Source organism: Macrotis lagotis, chromosome 2, assembly GCF_037893015.1.
Source record: "Macrotis lagotis isolate mMagLag1 chromosome 2, bilby.v1.9.chrom.fasta, whole genome shotgun sequence".
In the NCBI taxonomy this organism is placed as follows: domain Eukaryota; kingdom Metazoa; phylum Chordata; class Mammalia; order Peramelemorphia; family Peramelidae; genus Macrotis; species Macrotis lagotis.
In genome coordinates this window covers 256,221,001-256,240,959 of record NC_133659.1, presented here as the reverse complement: position 1 = coordinate 256,240,959, position 19,959 = coordinate 256,221,001, and the positions used below count along the sequence as shown (strand labels likewise).

At 37.8% G+C, this 19,959-nt stretch overlaps 1 protein-coding gene across 6 annotated transcripts in view; it reads left to right on the top strand.

Annotated features, from left to right (window-relative positions):
- The window catches only part of SCN8A (sodium voltage-gated channel alpha subunit 8), a 202,133-nt gene that overhangs the window by 99,376 nt on the left and 82,798 nt on the right, over positions 1-19,959 (top strand). For 5 of the 6 annotated variants that reach the window (XR_012476117.1, XM_074225893.1, XM_074225894.1 and 2 more), the window contains 5 exons: positions 264-383; positions 3,114-3,202; positions 3,758-3,886; positions 5,896-5,987; positions 17,366-17,587. Coding sequence is in view for 5 of the 6 variants with exons in the window: in XM_074225893.1 (XP_074081994.1) it covers positions 264-383; positions 3,114-3,202; positions 3,758-3,886; positions 5,896-5,987; positions 17,366-17,587 (652 nt within the window). In the remaining variant the exon portion in view is untranslated. The remainder of the gene's footprint in view (positions 1-263; positions 384-3,113; positions 3,203-3,757; positions 3,887-5,895; positions 5,988-17,365; positions 17,588-19,959) is intronic. The other variant, XM_074225892.1, reaches the window with a different exon arrangement.

Below are 19,959 nucleotides of genomic sequence, written 5' to 3'. Positions count from 1 at the left end.
CTTAAAAGAAAGAAATTTACCCTATAAATTGACAGAACTATTTGGCACAATATTAGAGGGAGGTTGGTATGGCAGGGTGAAGGAAAGAGGAGGAGAAGGGGCAAATGATTGTCAAATAAGACATTCTTGCCAAAGTAAGCCAGTTGAAGGGAGAAAATTGTTTTTGCTGAATCTGTATTTAGAATGGTATTATGACTTTCATGTTTATGCTTTGAGCCAATAATAATATTTTAATAATATTTCTTTCTTCTCTTTCTTCACAGACCTTTGTAGTACTAAACAGAGGGAAAACACTCTTCCGATTTAGTGCCACACCTGCCTTGTACATTTTAAGTCCTTTTAACCTGTTGAGGAGAATAGCTATTAAAATTTTGATACATTCATATCCTTTTCTGCAAATATTAAAACTGGGCAGTAATTACACTCTCACTTTAGGCCTCCCTTGATTTTCTCTTTTCTTAAAGACTGAATTTAGAGGATTTAACTTTCTGGAGAATGTGCATCCTTTGGGGCATGTGCTTGCTGTGCTTTGAACTTAAATAAATGTATAATGTCATTTGTCTCAGAAACCTTTCAAATGGGGAAAACATTTCTTATTTATCTTAAATTATTAATAAAGAAAGATCAAATACAAATATGAAAACCTAAGTAAAAAAAATAGAAACATTACATAGTTACTTTATACTTTTATTGTCATTATCACTGGCAGCAGTTTAACTAAGACTGACAAATTTGTCTAGGGTTTCCCATCAGGTACTCAGAAGATACTAATCTTGTCTCCAACAAGATGGGATGAGAGAATTAGTGACTGCTTAGTCCATTAAAACCAGAAGTTGAGGGGCAGCTAGGTGGCATAGTGGATGGAACAATGGCCTTGGAGTCAGGAGTACCTGAGTTCAAATCCGCCCTCAGACACTTAATTACCTAGCTGTGTGGCCTTGGGCAAGTCACTTAACCCCATTGCCTTGAAAAATCTAAAAAAAATAAAAATAAAATATTTGGGCGGCTAGGTGGTGCAGTGGATAAAGCACCAGCCCTGGAGTCAGGAGTACCTGGATTCAAATCTGGTCTCAGACACTTAATAATTACCTAGCTGTGTGGCCTTGGGTAAGCCACTTAACCCCATCTGCCTTGTAAAAACCTAAAAAAAAAAAACCAGAAGTTGCTGGATTTCTTTCTTTTAATAATTTTTTGGGAGATAAGCTGTAGAAATAATAAAATAGGCCGGCTAGGTGGCATAGTGGATAAAGTACCGGCCCTGGAGTCAGGAGTACCTGGGTTCAAATCCAGTCTCAGACACTTAATAATTACCTAGGCTGTGTGGCCTTGGGCAAGCCACTTAACCCCGTTTGCTTTGCAAAAAAAAAAAAAAAACCTAAAAAAAGAAATAATAAAATAATCAGTCTTTAGATTGATATTGAGGGTAGGTGACATAGTAGACAGAGTGCTAGGCCTGATGTCAGGAAAACTCATCTTTATTAGTTCAAATGTAACCTCAGATACTTACTAGTTGTGTGACCCTGGTCAAGTAACTTAATTCTGTTTGCCTCAGTTTCCTCCTCTGTAAAATGAGATAGAGAAGGAAATGGTGAGCCACTTCATTATCTTTGCCAAGAAAATCTCAAATAGAGTTAAAGAGTCAGACATAAACTGAATATCACAACACAAAAACAACTGAATATCACAACACAAAAGCAAAAACGGAGAGATAAGCCCTAGGAAAGTTTATGCTGGGAGAAAGAATTCATCATATTCTCCCTCACTAGCTGCAGAAGCAGCAAAGTGTAAGATTTTCTTTCATCTCTGGTTCCAAATAGCATTTTCATAGGATCTGGTAGATAGAGTTGGGAGGGCAATCCTAAAGGTCATCCAGACCAACCTCCTCATTTTTTGTTATGCCTTCTGGGAGAAGTAGGTTGAAAATGCATTTGATATTTTTTAGGGAAAAAAAAAATAGAGAAAGCCATTAACAGGAAAAAAAATCAGCTTGTACAAAATGGGAAATATCCATTTTCTCTGCCTGCTAAAACAACAGCTTGAATACCCTTGGCAACAATCTTGTTACTTTAAACCTGAGTTTAAATCAGAGAGAATTCAACGACAGTGTCTTTTCCTGCTAGTCTTGGGCCAGAAAAGAATAAGATGGGTTAATGTGACAACTGAAGTTATTTAATACTCCTGTGTGGCCCTGGGTGCTTCTAAAATCATCAGTATTCCTCAGTCTTAAAAGTTTCCTAATGAGGGCAGCTAGGTGGCGTAATGAATAGAGCACTGGCCCAGGAGTCAGGAGGACCTGAGTTCAAATGCAACCTCAGCAGCTAATAATTACCTAGCTGAGGGACCTTGGGTAAATCACTTAACTCAATTGCCTTAAATAAATAAAATTTTTAAAAACGTTTACTAATGTTGCAGATATTATAGGGCTTTAGCAGGTATTTCCCTACTAGGGAGCTAGAGGGATCCTTGGCACTGCTTCTTCTTCAGGCACCATTCAACCCTTCAAGACCTTAGAACTGTGCTATTTACTCACACTAAAAGTTCTTCATGTGAAGTATATTGGCAGGAAAAAAAAATATAAACAATTACCCATGCTCAGCTTCCCAAATAACCACTTACTCTGGGTGAACAACTCATTGTCAGTGGATAGTGAAGAATACAGATTTCCTTAGCCTTTGAATCTGAATACTTTCAGTAGGAAGGGCAGATTGATGAGCTGGCCCATTTTAGTAATGATTTGTCATTCAGTCTTGGAAAGCAGTTTGAATTATTGCAATATAAGGCAGTTAGTGAATTTTTTTCTTACTTTTCTAAAGTTCCCACCCAGTGTGGGGTAAAGGGCCCAAGAAAGTGGTAATTCCACTAAAAGGAAGCAAGATGACTTAAGGTCCGCTCTAAAGAAGGGAATGGCATCCCATCCCTATTTCAAACCCTGATTAGGTGTGGAATGAATTTATGATGTGATTTTCATTCCTTTGTGATCTGTAATTATACTGCCTTAGTCAAGCTACTGAGGGTTGATAGAAGCCTCTTGAATGATTTGATGTCATGATGTGTTATGGGAGTGTGTGTGAACATGGCCACTTTTATGTATTCTCCCTTGACTGCTTTCTACAGTATTTAGCATGATCATTATGTGCACTATTTTGACCAACTGTGTATTCATGACTTTTAGTAACCCTCCAGACTGGTCGAAGAATGTGGAGTAAGTAACTAATTTCTTTATTTGTCACCTATCTCAGTTTCTCCTTCAAGGACAAGAAATAACTTATCTCTTTATTGATGATTAGTAAGATATTTGCACAATGTTCTAAGTTCCTTAAAGGAAAAAAACTAAAAGGAAATAAAATCTAGCAAACTTCACTCCGACCTCCAATCATGTCCTTACCTGTGACCTGCTAGCCTCCTTTGTTTTTACCACCCATTATACTGGGTCTCCCCCAATATTCCTTCCTATAATTAGATGCCCATTTCCTTCCCCTCCCCACCCTAAAGTTCAAAGAAGCCTTGGTGTCTGCTGCCTCTGCTAGATTCAAAGAGCATGAAGGCTCTTCCTTGCATATCTCCAGCTCTTGGTTCAAACATTTCATTGTACTCTCAGAGTTCTCCTTTTGGCCTGTTATTACTCTTTTATCCTCCCCTTCATCCTTTGGGGGTCAGAGGGATTAAGATAGAACAATGTTAACTGAAATGGCCAATTATGGTTTTTTCTGTCTGTTTAAGTAAACAAATATCCTCAATTCACTTGTTTCTGTGACAGGTATACGTTCACGGGGATTTATACATTTGAATCACTTGTGAAAATTATTGCCAGAGGTTTCTGCATAGACGGCTTTACATTTTTACGGGATCCATGGAACTGGTTAGATTTCAGTGTCATTATGATGGCGTAAGTTTTTGTTTATTTTGTTGTTCTAGGAATGATTGTACCTCTTGTGCATGATTATGTTGGGTTGGGGTGTGTGTATGTATGTTGTGGATGTATTGGTTGTGGATGTATGCATATGCAGTAGCTCTGCCCAAATGAACATGGAACCTGGTCTGAATACTCCCGAATTCTTGACAGATCAAAGGAGACTCCTCACTGCCTCCCCACTCATTTTCTTTTCCTTCCTTCCTGACCTTGGTGAAGACCCAAAGTTTACATCAGTGGTGTTGGGGAGGAGGGTAGAGGGACCTGGAAAGGGGGAGTGAGGCTGAATTTCCTGAATCTGTTTTGATATATATGTTTCCAGGAAGCCTGGGAGGAGATGCTGGGGATTTTTAAAGAGGCAAGATCTTAACCCACAAATCTCAAAGCAATCACATCCTGAAGGAGGAATTTTGTTGCTGTTGTTGCCTACAGAATGAAGGAGATTAATTATTTTAGCCATGATTTAGAGTCTTAGAAGATTTCATGTTCAAGATCAATGCTGCTCCTTATTCCCGTATTACTGATGCACTTAGTGATTGTGTTACTTTATCACTGAAAATTCATTTCCTTGAAAAACTGAACTGACAGTAGAAGATATCTAATGAATTTTATTTTTTCTTTCCAGCTGTTAATTTTCCTGGGATGTTTATTGGGAGGGAGGTGGGAAAGAAGGGTGGCATATAAGGGGCATTGAGTTTTTTACTCTTGTGGGTAGATTAGTTATCTTCCCCTGCGGTGACATGAGAAAAGCAAGTGATGAATGAGGTTCATTGAACAGAGGGTTACAGAGGGCTGTTTCTGTTGTATTGAGATTACTAATGTATTTCCACTGTTGAAAATGTACATTGGTTTTTATTTCTTATTGATATCTTTACCCTCATTTTCAGCAATGCAAATTAGCCATGCTGTCATTTCCTAACAGATGGACAATGTGTGTTGAGGAAACTGGTGGTGCAGCACTGGGTCTGGAATCAGGAAGACCTGAATTCAAATTTTAGATTATGTGTGACCCTAGACAAGTCACACTGCCTCAGTATCCCCATCCATAAAATGAGGATATTAATCACTCCTGCCTCAAAGTTATTGTGAGAATCAAATGAGAATAGTTGTAAAACATTTTGCTAACCTTAAAGTGCTCTACAAATACTAAAGCTAAAATAAAAATTTTTAGATAAAGCCCAGCTGAGTGACCAAATGAGCATGTACCCTTCTACCATGATTGGGGTTTTCCTGTACATTGCTTTCATTTGTCTGTGGGCACATCCCCAGTCCCTGTGCAAAGGGTTTGCAAACATGCAGATGGGTTTACTGTTATCCACTCTGGAACTTATATTTTAGACCTGTTTTGGCAGGTCTTGCCAACTTGAATTTTGCCACCCTTTTGCTATGGTTGTTCACAAGAGATCCAGCCCCTTCTTCCTACCATCTCCCTTTTAAATTCATTTTAGAAAGAAAAGAGCAGAAAACAAAATAATTCTGATCAAGAAAATCACAGGGCTGTTGCCAGGAGAATGCTCCAGTAATTTAGCTGTTTCTGTTCCTCCAAAGTTCCAAAATTATTTCTGGACTTTTCCTTTCCTGGTCATTTCTTTTCTGATATGCCTTAACTTATATTTACATTTTAAACTCTTTCTTTTCCAAGAATGCCACAGATAAAACCCTAGTGTCAGTCCCTCTTTCTCCCTGCTCCCAATTCCTAACCCAGTGGTACCATTACAAGTCAGCTCTGGTTTGATTCTGCAGGTATATAACAGAATTTGTAAACCTAGGCAGTGTTTCAGCTTTGCACTTTTTCAGGGTACTGAGGGCTTTGAAAACTTATTTTAGTAGTCCCAAGTAAGGTGGCCTGGGGTTGGTGTTAGGTGTTGGGTTAGGGCCCTGCTGTGACATTCTGTATTTTTTGTTTTGTTGTGCTTGTTGTTTTGTTTTTTATTTTGGTGTGTGTATTTGTCATTTGTCTTTGTGTGTGACCTCCCTTACTGCAGATATGTGACAGAATTTGTGGACCTGGGCAATGTCTCAGCGCTGAGAACATTCAGGGTTCTCCGAGCTTTGAAAACTATCTCTGTAATTCCAGGTGAGAATATTTAAACATAAACTTTTTTTTCTTTTTGTTGGTCCCATTTTTTCCTTCTTCTCCATTTTCCTATCTGCTGCATCCTGAGATGGCACCTGCACATTTGATAGAATGCTTGGCAATATGCATGACTGCCAGGAGAAGGTCTCTGACTTGGCTTTCTCTGTATATCTTAGGTGTCATTCTCTCACTTTACTTGCCAGCCTTGCAGCCATTGCACCATCCAGGCTGATTGGGGAGGGCCAAGGGGGTGTTGCCAGGGTGCCCTTATAAATATTTTTACTGCTATACATGATTTTTTTTAATAAAAAAGCATGCACTTGAGAAGCCCTTAGATCTTAGAATATTTACAAAATTGCTTTAAATCTAACCCTTCTCTGGGAATAAGATATTTTCTTCCTATCCTTGTGGAATTAGATTATTTTAACATTAACCATCATTCTATCGCTCACAACTGATGGGTTTCCAGTGGCTTTGCTTATTGATTATTGCTTTGATTGTTGCCTTTGCTCATTGACTATTCACATGATCATATGTTATTATTATTATTATATTAATAGAATTGTTGAATCAAAGAGATTAACAAAGATTATCTGGTTTAGTTGACAAATTTTAGAACCTTGGAGTTGGTGAAGATGTTTAACCATGCTACCTTAATTTTAATAATCCTTACACTTTTCATTCATTTTAATATTGCTCATTTCACTGAAATAAGAGATATGGTTGATAGTCATAACCATACGTGTTTAGGGTTCACTTACAAAAAAATTCCCTTAAAAAAGGTAAAAAACGTAATATAAAAAACTCAAGGTAAGTTTTAGTAGATTCACTTCAGTACAAATGGAAAGAGAGCTAGAAGAAAGATAGGGTGAGTTTGAAGGATAGTACAAAGATAGAATGAGCAAAGACTGCTGAGGAAAAGATGGAATCCACTGGGGGTATAAGGGGAATAGAGCAGTCAGAGAAAATTCCATCAACAATTTTACCTCATTTCTTTTATATTTACTGTCTCAAGACAGTTTTGTACCTTAATTAAGCCATAAAGATGGGGAAATGAGGTAGAATTTATATTTTTTCTATTATTCTGATTCAATGAAAAAGATTTTATAATTTGGGGTGGGGGCATTGTGTAAAAGACATTCTGGATATGCCAAGTTGGGTCAGTTTTAGTTGTAGTCAGCAATTCTTTTAGAAGAACTTCAATATTAGTTGTGTTATCTATACCTGTTCAAGAAGCAGGTTGGTAAGCAGCATAGAATAGTCAAGTGCCCTGCTTGGGTTGACTTTTACCTGGGAAACCCGCTTATCATTTTCCTTTCAGTACTTTCATAGAAGATCAAACTGCACTGGAAATGGGGCAACAGAGCTGGTAGTTGTAGTGGAGGATGGTGGTGATTAGAATCTGATTAAGTCACCTGTGCCTTTTGGGACCTGATTATTTTTAGTTAAAATTGGTAGCATGAAATGGCCTATCAAGTGAAGGTGGCTGGTAGACTCTCAATGAAGGGTCTCTTACTAAGTCATTAGAAATTTGCCTGTTGTGGCAACAAGCTTGAACATTTGAGATTTAATCATCACTTTAAATTCATTTCAAATCAATCCTATGTAGACCCATCTCACCACAGCCAGATGCTTGCCTTTTAACTATTGAGTTATTCTTTATGTTAATGATACAGTGGATAGAACATTGGTCCTGGAGTCAGGAAGACTTGAATTCAAATCTAGTTTAAGACATTTATTAACTGTGTTGGACCCTAAGCAAGTCACTTATTCTCCGTTTGCTTCAATTTCCTCAATTATAAGATGGGAATAAAAATAGCACCTACCTCTGGTTTCTTCTTGTTTTTATGATCTGAAGCTTTCTTTTCTAGAACAAAACCAGAAAACTACATTTGCATGGTTAACCCAGATGGGAAGATTACAGAAACACCTTTGATACCCTTATTTTGATTCCTATGTAGTTTACCTATGTAGTTAAATTTTATTTACCTATGTAGTTAAATTTTATTTTTTTTATTGTGAACTCAACCAATAAGCACACATTTTTATATGAACCATGAAATAGCATTGTATAATATGATTGGGATTCATAGTATGAAATGTTACATTTACTTTTTTATTAAAAAAAAAACCATAGGGGCAGCTAGGTGGCGCAGTCAATAAAACACTGGCCCTGGAGTCTAGTCTCAGACACTTAATAATTACCTAGCTGTGTGGCCTTGGGCAAGCCACTTAACCCCATTTACCTTGCAAAAAAAAAAAACCTAAAAAAAATCTATACACAGTTGGGGCAGTTAGGTGGCATAGTGGAGAGAGACTGGCCCTGGAAGCAGGAGGATCTGAATTCAAATCCAGCCTTAGACATTTGACACTAACTTTGTGACCTTGGGCAAATCGCTTAACCCCATTGCCTTGCCAAAAAAAACAGAATAAGAGAATTTAAAAGAAATACATACATACACACACACACAAAACACACACAGTTTCACAATTACACAATTGCTTTATTTATGTCACTTCTGCAAACAAGAAAACCTTTTGGGGGGTTCATTAAAATATTTTACTGATGCTACATAATTGACTTTTGGCCACATAATTTTGAGTTTTATATCTTTCTTTGACCTTCAGTTGTGAAAGCCTTTGACAGTTGCCACTTCATCCTTAGTACTTTTTAACAATATAGGAAGGACTAGAATGATTATTCACATTTTTTGAATTCCAGAGACTTGTAACATCAGATTAGAGAAAGCCAGGGCACTTATTGTTTGTTTCCATCCATATGGAAACATTATCCCTCCCTGGTCATATTTCTAATTTTTCCATCTTAATTCATCCCACAGGATGGGACCCTCCTCTTCCTGTTGGGCTATATTGCTCATCTCCTTTATCTGGATAGAGCACAGTTATTAGTTGACCTGTTAGGAAATTTAAGTCCTTTTGACTTCAGCTTCACAACTGGCTCCACTGGAGAATTATTGCCTCAAGGACAGAACCTTTCACTTCTTGAATTACTTCAGATAGACTCCTGCTTTAACCTAGTTCTCTTCTGTTCATGACCCTTCACCAGAGCTGTCACAACGTATGTGGAAGGCCAGAGTCATGACAATACAATTGGAAAACTTACAAGGACCTGACAGGAATCCCCAAATCTCAGCTTCTTTATTATAGCATCCTTCTTTCTGAGACCCAGAGCATTCAATTCATCTTGAAATAGTTTGGGTTCTAATAATCACAACCGTTTTGCTTATGAAAGGTCCTCTGTTAGAGGGTTGGCTAGTCTCATGCCATTGTTTGAAGGAACTTTACTTCAATGCCTTATTCCAACTTAGTTACCAACAACTACATTTTAACCTTTTGTGTTTGCTAATTTGAAATCTGGGTATATAGAAGAAAGATACCATTCATTGTTTATCTCTGGTAGTAAGGAAGATTTGAGAGCAAAGGTTAGAAACTCAATGTTCACAAAGAGAAGATTTTTCCTGAAATTTTTGTAGTAAAAAATCTAGTGAAGGGGCAGCTAAGGTGGCGCAGTGGATAAAGCACTGGCCCTGGAGTCAGGAGTACCTAGGTTCAAATCCGGCCTCAGACACTTAATAATTACCTAGCTGTGTGGCCTTGGGCAAGGGACTTAACTCCATTTGCCTTGCAAAAACCTAAAAAAAAAAAACAAAAAAAAAAACCTAGTGAAACCTGACTCCTTCAGTTAAATATTAAAATATTCTTGACAGAAACATCACCAACTTGCTCATTGGATTAAAATTGCTTTGTCATTCTGATAAAAGATGAATTTGTTCAGCATAGATGAGATAGATGAGTTTTCTTGTATTAAATTTGATTATCCAGGAGATGTATTTCCACTTATTCCGTGGGCCTGGCCATTGTTTATTTGCCTGAAATGACTAATCATCCCTGAGTGGGGGAGAGAAGGAGAAATAGGTATGTTTTGGGTTGCAGAGGATGTTGGCAGGACTCTGGGCTTCCTTCCTTTCATCCCTGCTTTCCTCTGTGGCAGGTGATCCTTTCTTGATCACCACCAAATGTGACATGAGCTGCTCCTACCCAATCACATCTCTCTGCTTGCCTGGTGTTTGCGTTTTAAAACTAAGTGCTTACTGTCCAATTTGTGTGACAGGCAGACTTTTCTTGCATACTCTGCTGTGTGGGTGTTGTTGGAAGGAGCATTCTGGTGTATTTAGGGCAGTTACTTCTCAGACAGTATCTTGGTTCTGTATAGCATTTTGTATCATACATCATGAGAAAAAATAAAAGATTTTCTTTATGTATCCAAAACAATGACGTTCTAAATGAAGTCTTTGATTAAATTTATGAAACAGTCATTTTTTCCTATGAGCAAAGTTATAGAGATTCAAAAACAACATAGTCCCTGTCCTCATGAAGCTTATAGTCTAATTGAGAGGTGAGGCAAGTGCTCTTGTAGTCAAGGTAAGTAGCTGATATGAGGTGGAACATGGTAAAGGTAAGGAGCAAGCCAGACAGAATGCAGCAGTAGCAGATGAGGCTGATGAGATGACTTTAAGATTAGAGATCAGGAGACGTGTCATGAAGGACATGGAGCCTGAGATAGAGTTGGAAGTAGAAGAGATACTTTAGCAACCAGAACTCTTAACACCAGGGAAAACTGAAAAATTTATAGAGGCAGGGCAGGACAAAGCAAGATCAAGGAATAACTAACTGAGTCCAGTTTGGCTGAATTTAGAAAATGGATGGTATGGCTTGTGAAATAAGGTTTCAAAGCCAGATTGGCCCTTTGATGCCAAGCTGAAGTTTTTGTAATTTATTCTGGAGTTGACAGGCACTACTGGAGATTTTTTGAGCAAGGGAATGACTTAGTGAGACCTGTGTATCAGGAACATTATTTTGGCAGCTCTGAAAAAAGGAAGGATTAGAGACAGAGAAACTTGAAGCAGTGAATTCAGTTCAGATGCTATTAACATCCATGCAAGAGATAATGAAACCCTGGATTGGTGCGATAGCAACATGAATAAAGAGGACAAAACATAAAGATATAGGAACATTCTGCTTTGTAGAATCTAGAGCAGTTGATTGAATAGTCATTTGTTTATTCATTCTGTGAGGACTGATTCTCCAGGTTCATTCTAGGTGCTGGGGATTCAGTAGTAGAAAGGAAACAATCCCTGCCTTCAGGGAGTTATCTTTCTCCTGGAAGGAAATCTTGATTAGAGAATACAAAATATTTACAAAGTAGTTGAGGCCTGGAAGAGGCCTTCCAACCCCCAGAGTGATTGGGAAGGGCTTCATATAGGAAATGATTGTAGAGCTGCACCTTAAAGGAGGCAAGAGATTCTAAGAGACAAAGCTGAAGAAGAGCGAGTCCTTTCCAAGGATGGGAAACAACCCATGCAAAGATAAGAGAAGTAAGAGATGGGACATGTGGGGAATAAGTAACCTAGGTTGACTGGAATGTAGACTAGAGTCAAAGTGTAATCAGTTTTAAATCCCAGAGAAGATGGTAGCCCAGGGGCAGCAGTATAACATGTTTGGGCCTGGGCTTTAGGAATGGTCATTAGGCAACTCTGGAGTATGGATAGTTAGAGTATAGTTTGAAGCTGTTGCAATATCCTGAATGAAGGGATGAGTTTCTGAAACAGGGCAGTAACCATGGAAGTAGAGAGAAGGGGAAAAATGTGTCATGAGGTTCAGAGAGAGGAACAAGAGGATTTGGCAGTTGATTAGGCTTCTTGATGGGGTAAATGAATGTTAAGTCAAGAATGATGGAAGTTTCTAACTCAAATAATTAAAAGGATGATGGTGCCTTTAAAAGAAATAGGGAAATTAAGAAGAGTGGATAAGATACTTGGTTCAGTTTGGGATGTGTTAAATTTTGAAATGTATAATAGGTGGTGGGTCATGCAAGATTAGAATTGAGGAAAGAGACATTAATTCTGAGAGTCTTCTCCCCAAAAAAGGGGGTGAATCAATGGAAGGTTCTTTCTGAGATGTCTTCCAGCTCTGACATCCTATTAATTTGATTCCAGAGGGTTATTTCCTCAGATTAAGCACAAATTCTAATCCATTCCTAAACAAGCGTCTCTTCTGCAACACCTGAAAAGCGTTCATCCAGCCTTGACTTGAAGACAATCTGTGATGCACAATTCCCACCTGGGGCAGCATATTTCATCCCTGAAAAGTTCCTTTTGTTAAGAAATTTTCCCCTTCACTGAGCTGAAATCTGCCCCATAGCAATTTCTGCCCCTTCTGGTTTTGTCTTCTAAGTCAAAGCAAAATAAATCCACTCCCTCTTTCAAATGACAGTCCCTCAAATTCTCTGGCAGAAATTATGGTAACCCTCAAGTCTTCTTTTCTCCCATTTTAGCTTTCCTATTTCCTTAACTGATCTTGGTGTGATAAAGAGTCAAGGTTTCCAAGGTTTGAGTCTGATGTTTCCAGACTGTTTATTGAAATGAGGAAATAAGGAATATAAGACATTGGACAGAGTTGGAGAAAAAGATGAATTCAGTTTGAGTCCTATTGGATTTGCATAAAAATGATCCCTGAAATCACTGGAGTAGATAAAATCAAAGGAAAGATTTAGAGAGGGAAGCCAAGTGCTAAACTTTAAGGAGGATAGAGAATGGGAACAGTCATTCTTAAATTGTGGGAACAAATGATGAACCAGCAAAAGAGACTGAGTAGGATTGGTCAGAGTAGGAGGGAAAACCTCCAGTAAAAAACCATGTTGGTAACTCTGGAACTAACAGCACTGGAGGGTAGTCTATGGATCAATAGAAAAACAACATGTTACAGTGACCTTTCTTGAATAAATAAGAATTGAATTTGTGATTATCAGCAGATAACTGTAAAGACCATGGTCATGATGGACTATTTTGTCTTTAAAATTTCTGTGTTATTTTCATTTTAAATTATTTGAAAGCTAAAATCACTCTTACCCCAGTGATCATTTCAGGTTCAGAAGAGAACATGATGAGTGTTCATCACATTTTCATCTTTTGGTCCATTATGACAGATATCTAGTCACTGAAAGGAAATTAAATCAGTTGAAACCATTATCTTTTAGGTTTCATTCATAGTTGAGCATGATCCTAATAATGTAAGTTTTAGAATTTTCTGAAATCCCAAAAAGATTCTGCCCAAAGACATTCTAGTTCTCTTTTTTCTAGTATAGTTTTAGAAAAATAGTAGTGGAGTTAATCAAAGTATGACATTTCTTTTCCCAGAGTAATTGGTATTCAATATACTTTTCCTTGGTACTATACTGTTTTATTAATACTAATAAATAGCTCATAAGAGTCACAAGATAGAGGTATCTTGAAAGATCATCTGTTAGCATTATCTTCATAAAAAGCTCTAGGGTTAAAGACTTGTTGGTTTCCTTTGGCAGCTTATTCCAGTGTTCTGTTTTGTTTTGTTTTTTATCACCACACTGAAAGTTGAGATGAGTCGTTCCCTTTGGCTTTTGTTCACTGAATAGCCAGATAACTTTAGTATCTAGAACTGAATTAATGACCCAGTTCAAACCTGTCTTAGCCCAGCCTACTGGAATGAAGTCTTTCCTGTTCTTCAGGATCATCTCATAAAGGAGCTTCCACCATTTCAGTATTCATTCTCTTAATAACTGCTACCTTCCCATCTGTAGCAAGAGACCATATGTCATGCCTTAGGGCTCAGATACCTTTATAGGTCAGATAGTTTAGCCCCCCGTCTTCAAACAGAACCTCCCAAATTAAGGAGAATCTCTTGTATTTGATGGCTTCCACCCACTGTGTCCCATACCTTCCTTTATAGACTTTTAATCTTTCTCAATCCCTCATGCTGAAGTTTCAGTAAATCCCAGTTCTTTCTTTGGTGAAGATGAAGAAAAGATATCATAGATTCAAATAGTTCCTTTGATTAACTTTGTCTTCTTTATATATTTCCTCTTTTAAAATTGTGGACTCTTGAAGGCAAAGATTATTTTCTTTGTTTTCCTAGGGCATAGCATAATGTGTAGCACATAGTAGGTACTTAATAAATGGTTATTGATGGGTTAACTTATATTGAATAATCCCAATGTCCTTTGATCTAGAGTCAGAGGGCTTAATGCTTTCTTATGTGACTTTAAATTGCACTCCAATTTTCCTCACATTTTACTTAAATGTGTCTCTCTAGTCTGAACCCATGAATCTGAAAGGGATTCTGGGTTCCTAACGAAGCACTTGTTATTCCTTCTGTTGGTATTTTCTAAATCAAGTTTAACAACTTTTTTCTCTTGAGAAGTGATTTTTATTTTTTTTAATTTATTTATTTGTCATGATAGGTTCAGGAAAAGGGCAGTTGACCCCTCTCCTGCTGGCAGATTCAGTGACTTCTGTGGAAATAGGGAAATATGTTGTGGACTTCTCTACCCCCTACCAAGAACCAGGAGTGGCATTTACATGGCTGCCCCTGGAGCAATGTTGGAGGTCATCATCCTCCTTTCACCCTCATAGGACACTGGATTGTTAGTCATTTGATCAAGGGATTACTAAAATTCACTAAATGAGTAAAGATTTATTAACTGCCTCTTGATGTACAATACACTGTGATAAACACTGGGGAAGACACAAGTATAACTGAGACACAGTCTACCATCTTCAAGCTTTCTTGGGATAAGTAGGGTGAGGGTTAGGGGTTACATAACTTAAGGGAGTTTTCAAACTTTTCTCACCCTAAAACTCCTGATGCCAGGATTTGGAACCAGACAGAATAATTACAACCAATTCCTTATAGTTGTATAATATTTAAAATTGTTTTGATGTATTTTTGCATCTGTTATCTCATTTGATCCCAGAAACAACCCTCTGAAGCCCCTTTTTGTTTCTATTTTGCAGTTAAATTAACTGTCTCAATAAGGTTAAGTTAATTTACCAAAGTCACGTAACTAATTAGTAACAGAACTGAGATTAGACTGCTGTTATTTCTCCCAGCACAGTCCATAGAAAAGAAGTCAGACTGTAGGAGTCATAATGAAATGGTTTATTTTTTAGATCTCTAGGCAAGTCCCTGATAACTCTCTTTTCGCTTTCCTTACTCCTTTGATGACTTGACAACTGCTTAGTTTAAACTAAGCAATGCTCCAGAGGAAAGTATTTGCGATTGGATTTTTCTAGGGAGACATTTTCTAGTTTGTACCTTATTATTTATGGGAGAACAATGGAGCTTTCTCATAAATAACAAAAGTTTCTGTGTGCCCCAACATTTCCACAGTACTAGAATATAGGGCTAATCTGCCCTTCAGAATCATGTCTGTGTACAACATAGCCCTTTAGAGCACTGGATTATCTGAGGTCCTTCTCCTCTCAAATCTAACAGTGGGCCCAAATGTAAGAAAGTTGAAAACTTATATTTTGCTAAATAAGCATGTATTTAAACACTTGTTAACTTCTAAGAACTGGGAATCAAAGAAATACAAAAACACATTCCCTGTCCCCAAGGCGATCACATTCTAATAAGGGAGACTACTTATATACAGCTATATCCATTTAAATTGATCTAGTGTAAATGGTAGCAGTGTCAGAGAGTTGGGATGAAGGAGCAATGAAGGAGGGAGACTACAAAAGGTCTCTTATAAAAGATGAGACTTGAACTAGACCAGACAGATGAAGGAGAACATTCCCAACAAGGAGGGCAGCCAGTACAAAGACATGGAGACAGGAATGAGGAGAAGGCCAGTTGGGGCAACTAGGTGGCACAGTGGATAGAGCACTGGTCCTGGAGTCAAATTTGGACCTGAGTTCAAATCAGACTTCAAACACACACTTAAAAATTACTTTACTGTGTGATCTTGGGCATGACACTTAATCCCTTTGCTTTACAAAGATTAAAAAAAGAAGGCCAGTGTCATGGAATCACATTGTCTTTGAAGGAAAATAAGTATAAGAAAAATGGAAAGGTAGGAAAGGCTCAAGTTGTGAAAGATGTTCTTTAAAAAGCCAAATGGAGGGGGTGGCTAGGTGGCTCAGTGTATAGAGCACCGGCCCTGGAGTCAGGAGTACCTGAGTTCAAATCCAGCCTCAGACACTTAATAATTACCTGTGTGGCCTTGGGCAAGCCACTTAACTCCGTTGCCTTGCAAAAACCTTAAAAAAAAAAACCACCCCAAAGCAAAACCAAATGGAGACCTTAATCTTTTATCCAGAATTTACTAGGGAGCTACTGGAGTTTTGGGGGAGATAAGCAGCTGGCATAGCACACCTGTGCTTCAGGAAGATGACTTTGGTAGATGGGGTAGAGACAGTAAGGAAAAGCAAACAGAAAACTGTTGCAGTTATTATAGAAGTAAGGTAATGAGAGTCTTCCTGAGTGGAGGGAAAGAGGGGATGTATGTAGAGAATGCTGAATTAACAAGACTCAGACATAGTTTGGTTGTTTGAAGTGGATACAAATGAGGAATGAAAAATCACATTGAGATTGTAAGTCTGGGAGGATGGTGATGCCCTTGATACTAATCATTTGGGATGATGGAGAATTGGGGTAAAATATAATAAATTTAGTTTGGGTCTTAACAGTACAGGCTCTTTTGCTGAGTCTTCATATCCAGGTCTAGATGTTTTCCCAAGAAGTTGATAATGCAACTCTAGTCTAGGAGAGAGGTTAGGACTGGAGAAGCAGAGCTAGAATCATTCATAGATAAGATAATTGAACCGTAAGGGGGAAAATAGGAAAAGAACCTCTCTAATAAGTCTAATAAGGCTACCATAGCTCTAGAACTGGAAAGGACATCAGAGGCCATCTAGTCTTATCCCTTCATTTTATAGATGGAGAAACTGAAGGGCTGGGAAAATGAAAATGAAAGCTTAACATTCTCACCTCTCATGGATGAGATCTAAATACCAAATCCTTTGACTCAGAGCAAGTATTCTTTACTAGAAAGATTAAGGGTGGCCATGGCTATGACACCTCTCATATTGGACCCCAACTAGGTTGGAGAGAGAGGGAATGTTTCATTTCTGCCTCTCTCTTTATATTTGGATTTACCTTTGATATAAGCATTGATCAGAGAAAAGAGATGGAGAAGGAAATGACCAATGACTCCAGTATGTTTGCCAAGAAAACCTCGAAATGGGGTAGGACACAACTGAAAAGACTGAAGAGCAATAGAGGGAAAAAAATGTTGTTCATAATTGACATTGTACAAAAATTTTCAATATTGTTGAGTTTGAAATAAAACATCCTCTCTTGCTTATATTCCTGGGTTTGATAGTGATGCCATATTTTGAAGCATTAAAAACTCTTGTCTCCATTAATGCTATACAAAATGAGGGTAGACAAAGACTCAATACAGGAGAAGACTGAAAGGGAGGTAGGGAGGCTGGGACGGCCAGACAGTAAGTCTAATTCTGACTGTTCTCTCTCCTCAGGTCTGAAGACCATTGTAGGAGCCCTCATCCAGTCAGTCAAGAAGCTGTCTGATGTGATGATCTTAACAGTATTCTGCCTAAGTGTCTTTGCCTTGATTGGACTACAGTTGTTCATGGGCAACCTGCGGAATAAGTGTGTTGTGTGGCCCATCAATTTTAATGAGAGTTTTCTTGAAAATGGCACCAAAGGTTTTGACTGGGAAGAGTATATCAACAATAAGAGTAGGTATTCCCCTCTTTGTAGGAAGGAGACAGTCTTTTCCTGGCTTACATAAATCAGAAAATCTATACTGGACTTGGAGTATGAATGATCTAAGAAGGGAGCACCAGACTACAACAGTGTAAATTATTTTAAAAAATAGAAAGAAGTAAAATTTTAAAACCAATAAATCACATACGTGATTCCTCATAGCAAAGAAGCAGGAGACAACTGAGACAGAATTGTATGTATGTATGTATATATATTCAGCTGTATTTTCTATCAGGTGTTTTCACTTAATTGTTTACTTTGTGAAAAAGAGGATTCAATCTGAAGAGGTTGTATTTTTATATTTTTATATTGTATTTATATTGTATTTTTATTTTTATATAAAGACCAAAAGCATCAATAAAATGTTTTGTTTTGCTCTTAATTAGCAAGCACCAGAGGATAGCCTTGATAAGCTATAGGAATACCTATTCAGTAGTCTATTCATGACTATGGACCTGGAAATGTGATCCAGAACTGACCTGGAAAGGTGATCCAACTCATCTTCTTAAGAACCAAACAGTACTCAAACTATACCAGGTTTTTTTCCCCTTTGGTTTTCCCCCCAATTTAAAATATTCAAAGAATGAGGCCTTTCATTTTTCCTTGAAGAATAAGACTTTTTTCTTTAAACTCTAAACACACACACACACACACACACACACACACACACACGCCATCTATGGCAATTAATCCATTTTCTACCCATCTCCCTGGAGTGCTAGGAAGTTTTTTTTTTGGCAAGGCAGTGGGATTAAGTGACTTGCCCAAGGTCACACAGCTAAGTAATCCAGTCCAAGGTCGAATTTAAACTCAGGTCCTCCTGACTCCTGGACCAGTGCTCTATCCACTACACCACCTAGCTGCCCTGGGAAAATTTTTATAAAGAGTTTTTATGAGGGGTGGCTAGGTGGCGCAGTGAATAGAGCACTGGCCCTGGAGTCAGGAGTACCTGGGTTCAAATCCAACCTCAGACACTTAATAATTACCTAGCCGTGTGGCCTTGGGCAAGCCACTTAATCCCATTGCCTTGAAAAAAAAATCTAAAAATAAAAAGAGTTTTTATGAACTTTAAAGAACTATTTAAATGTAAGTTACTATTTTTAGAATCACAGGATTATGTTATAGGTGTTACAGATTTTATTAGCAAGGGGTCTTCAATGACCACAGAGCAAGGTAGGTGCCTTATTATGCAACAGCTAAGGAAAGAATGTGCCTTAGGAACAATCATGCTTTGAGAATGTTTTCCCAGAGAGGAGAGCTTCATAGCTCCTCCCTGAAAGGGTGGCCACTTAAGACAGACTTTCATTCAGAAAGAATTCATGTAAGAAAATTAATTAATCACACTTCTAACTCGACTTTAGACTGAAAATGCTATTTGATCATGTTAATAGTAGGACAGTACTATTGATAATTGTTTGATGTGCTGTATTCAAGAGAACTGAGAAAGCAGATTTATAAATAAAGGAAAAAGTGGGTGGAGGCAGTTGAGTAGCACAGTGAATAGAGCAGCAGGCCTGTAGTTGGTTTCAAATCTAGCCTTGCACACTTGCTGTTGTTCAAGCTTGAGCAAGACACTTATCCTCTGTTTGCTTCAGTTTCCTCATTAGTATCCTGAAGATAATAGTAGCAAGTACCTCCCAGAGCTGTTATGAAAATCAGATAAGATCATGATTATAATTCACTTCGAACAATGATTGTCACCAGTAGGTGTGTTTCCTTGTTTCCTTGTCCCCATCTTTTTGGAAGCCTAGTTAGAGTGGCATATACATAAAAAAAGTGATAGGAAGGAGACCCAAAGGAAACATTAGGAAACGAATGTCTCCTCTTCCAGAACAAGATACTGCTGTGGTTAGTAATTATAGGAGATACCTGGTACTAGAACAATGAAGAGGAAGTAGGTAATAAAGACGGAGAGACAGAAAATAATTGAATTCAGAAATATGTTTGTGGTTCGCTGTAACTGTGACCTAGATTAGGAATATTGATGGGAGGAGGGTACTGGTGATAAGAATTTACACATGTATATATATATATATATATATATGTGTGTGTGTGTGTGCATACATGTGCATGTATGTGTATGCACACACATAAATTTCAACATTCCCAAATAGAGCCCTACTGTATCAGATAATATGAATGAGGGTTCCAAGAGAAAATGTCAATTCTAGAGATATTCCTCATTCTAAAAGGATATTGTGTTAAATTATTGATCAAGATATATTTACAGAAATTCTTATCTGTCACAGTTTTTCCTATATGAAAAATAGACTTGTTTTTCTATATTGTTAAAAAAATTTCTCTAACCTCTCTTTATTCTGAATATATTGCGTATTTCCCTAAG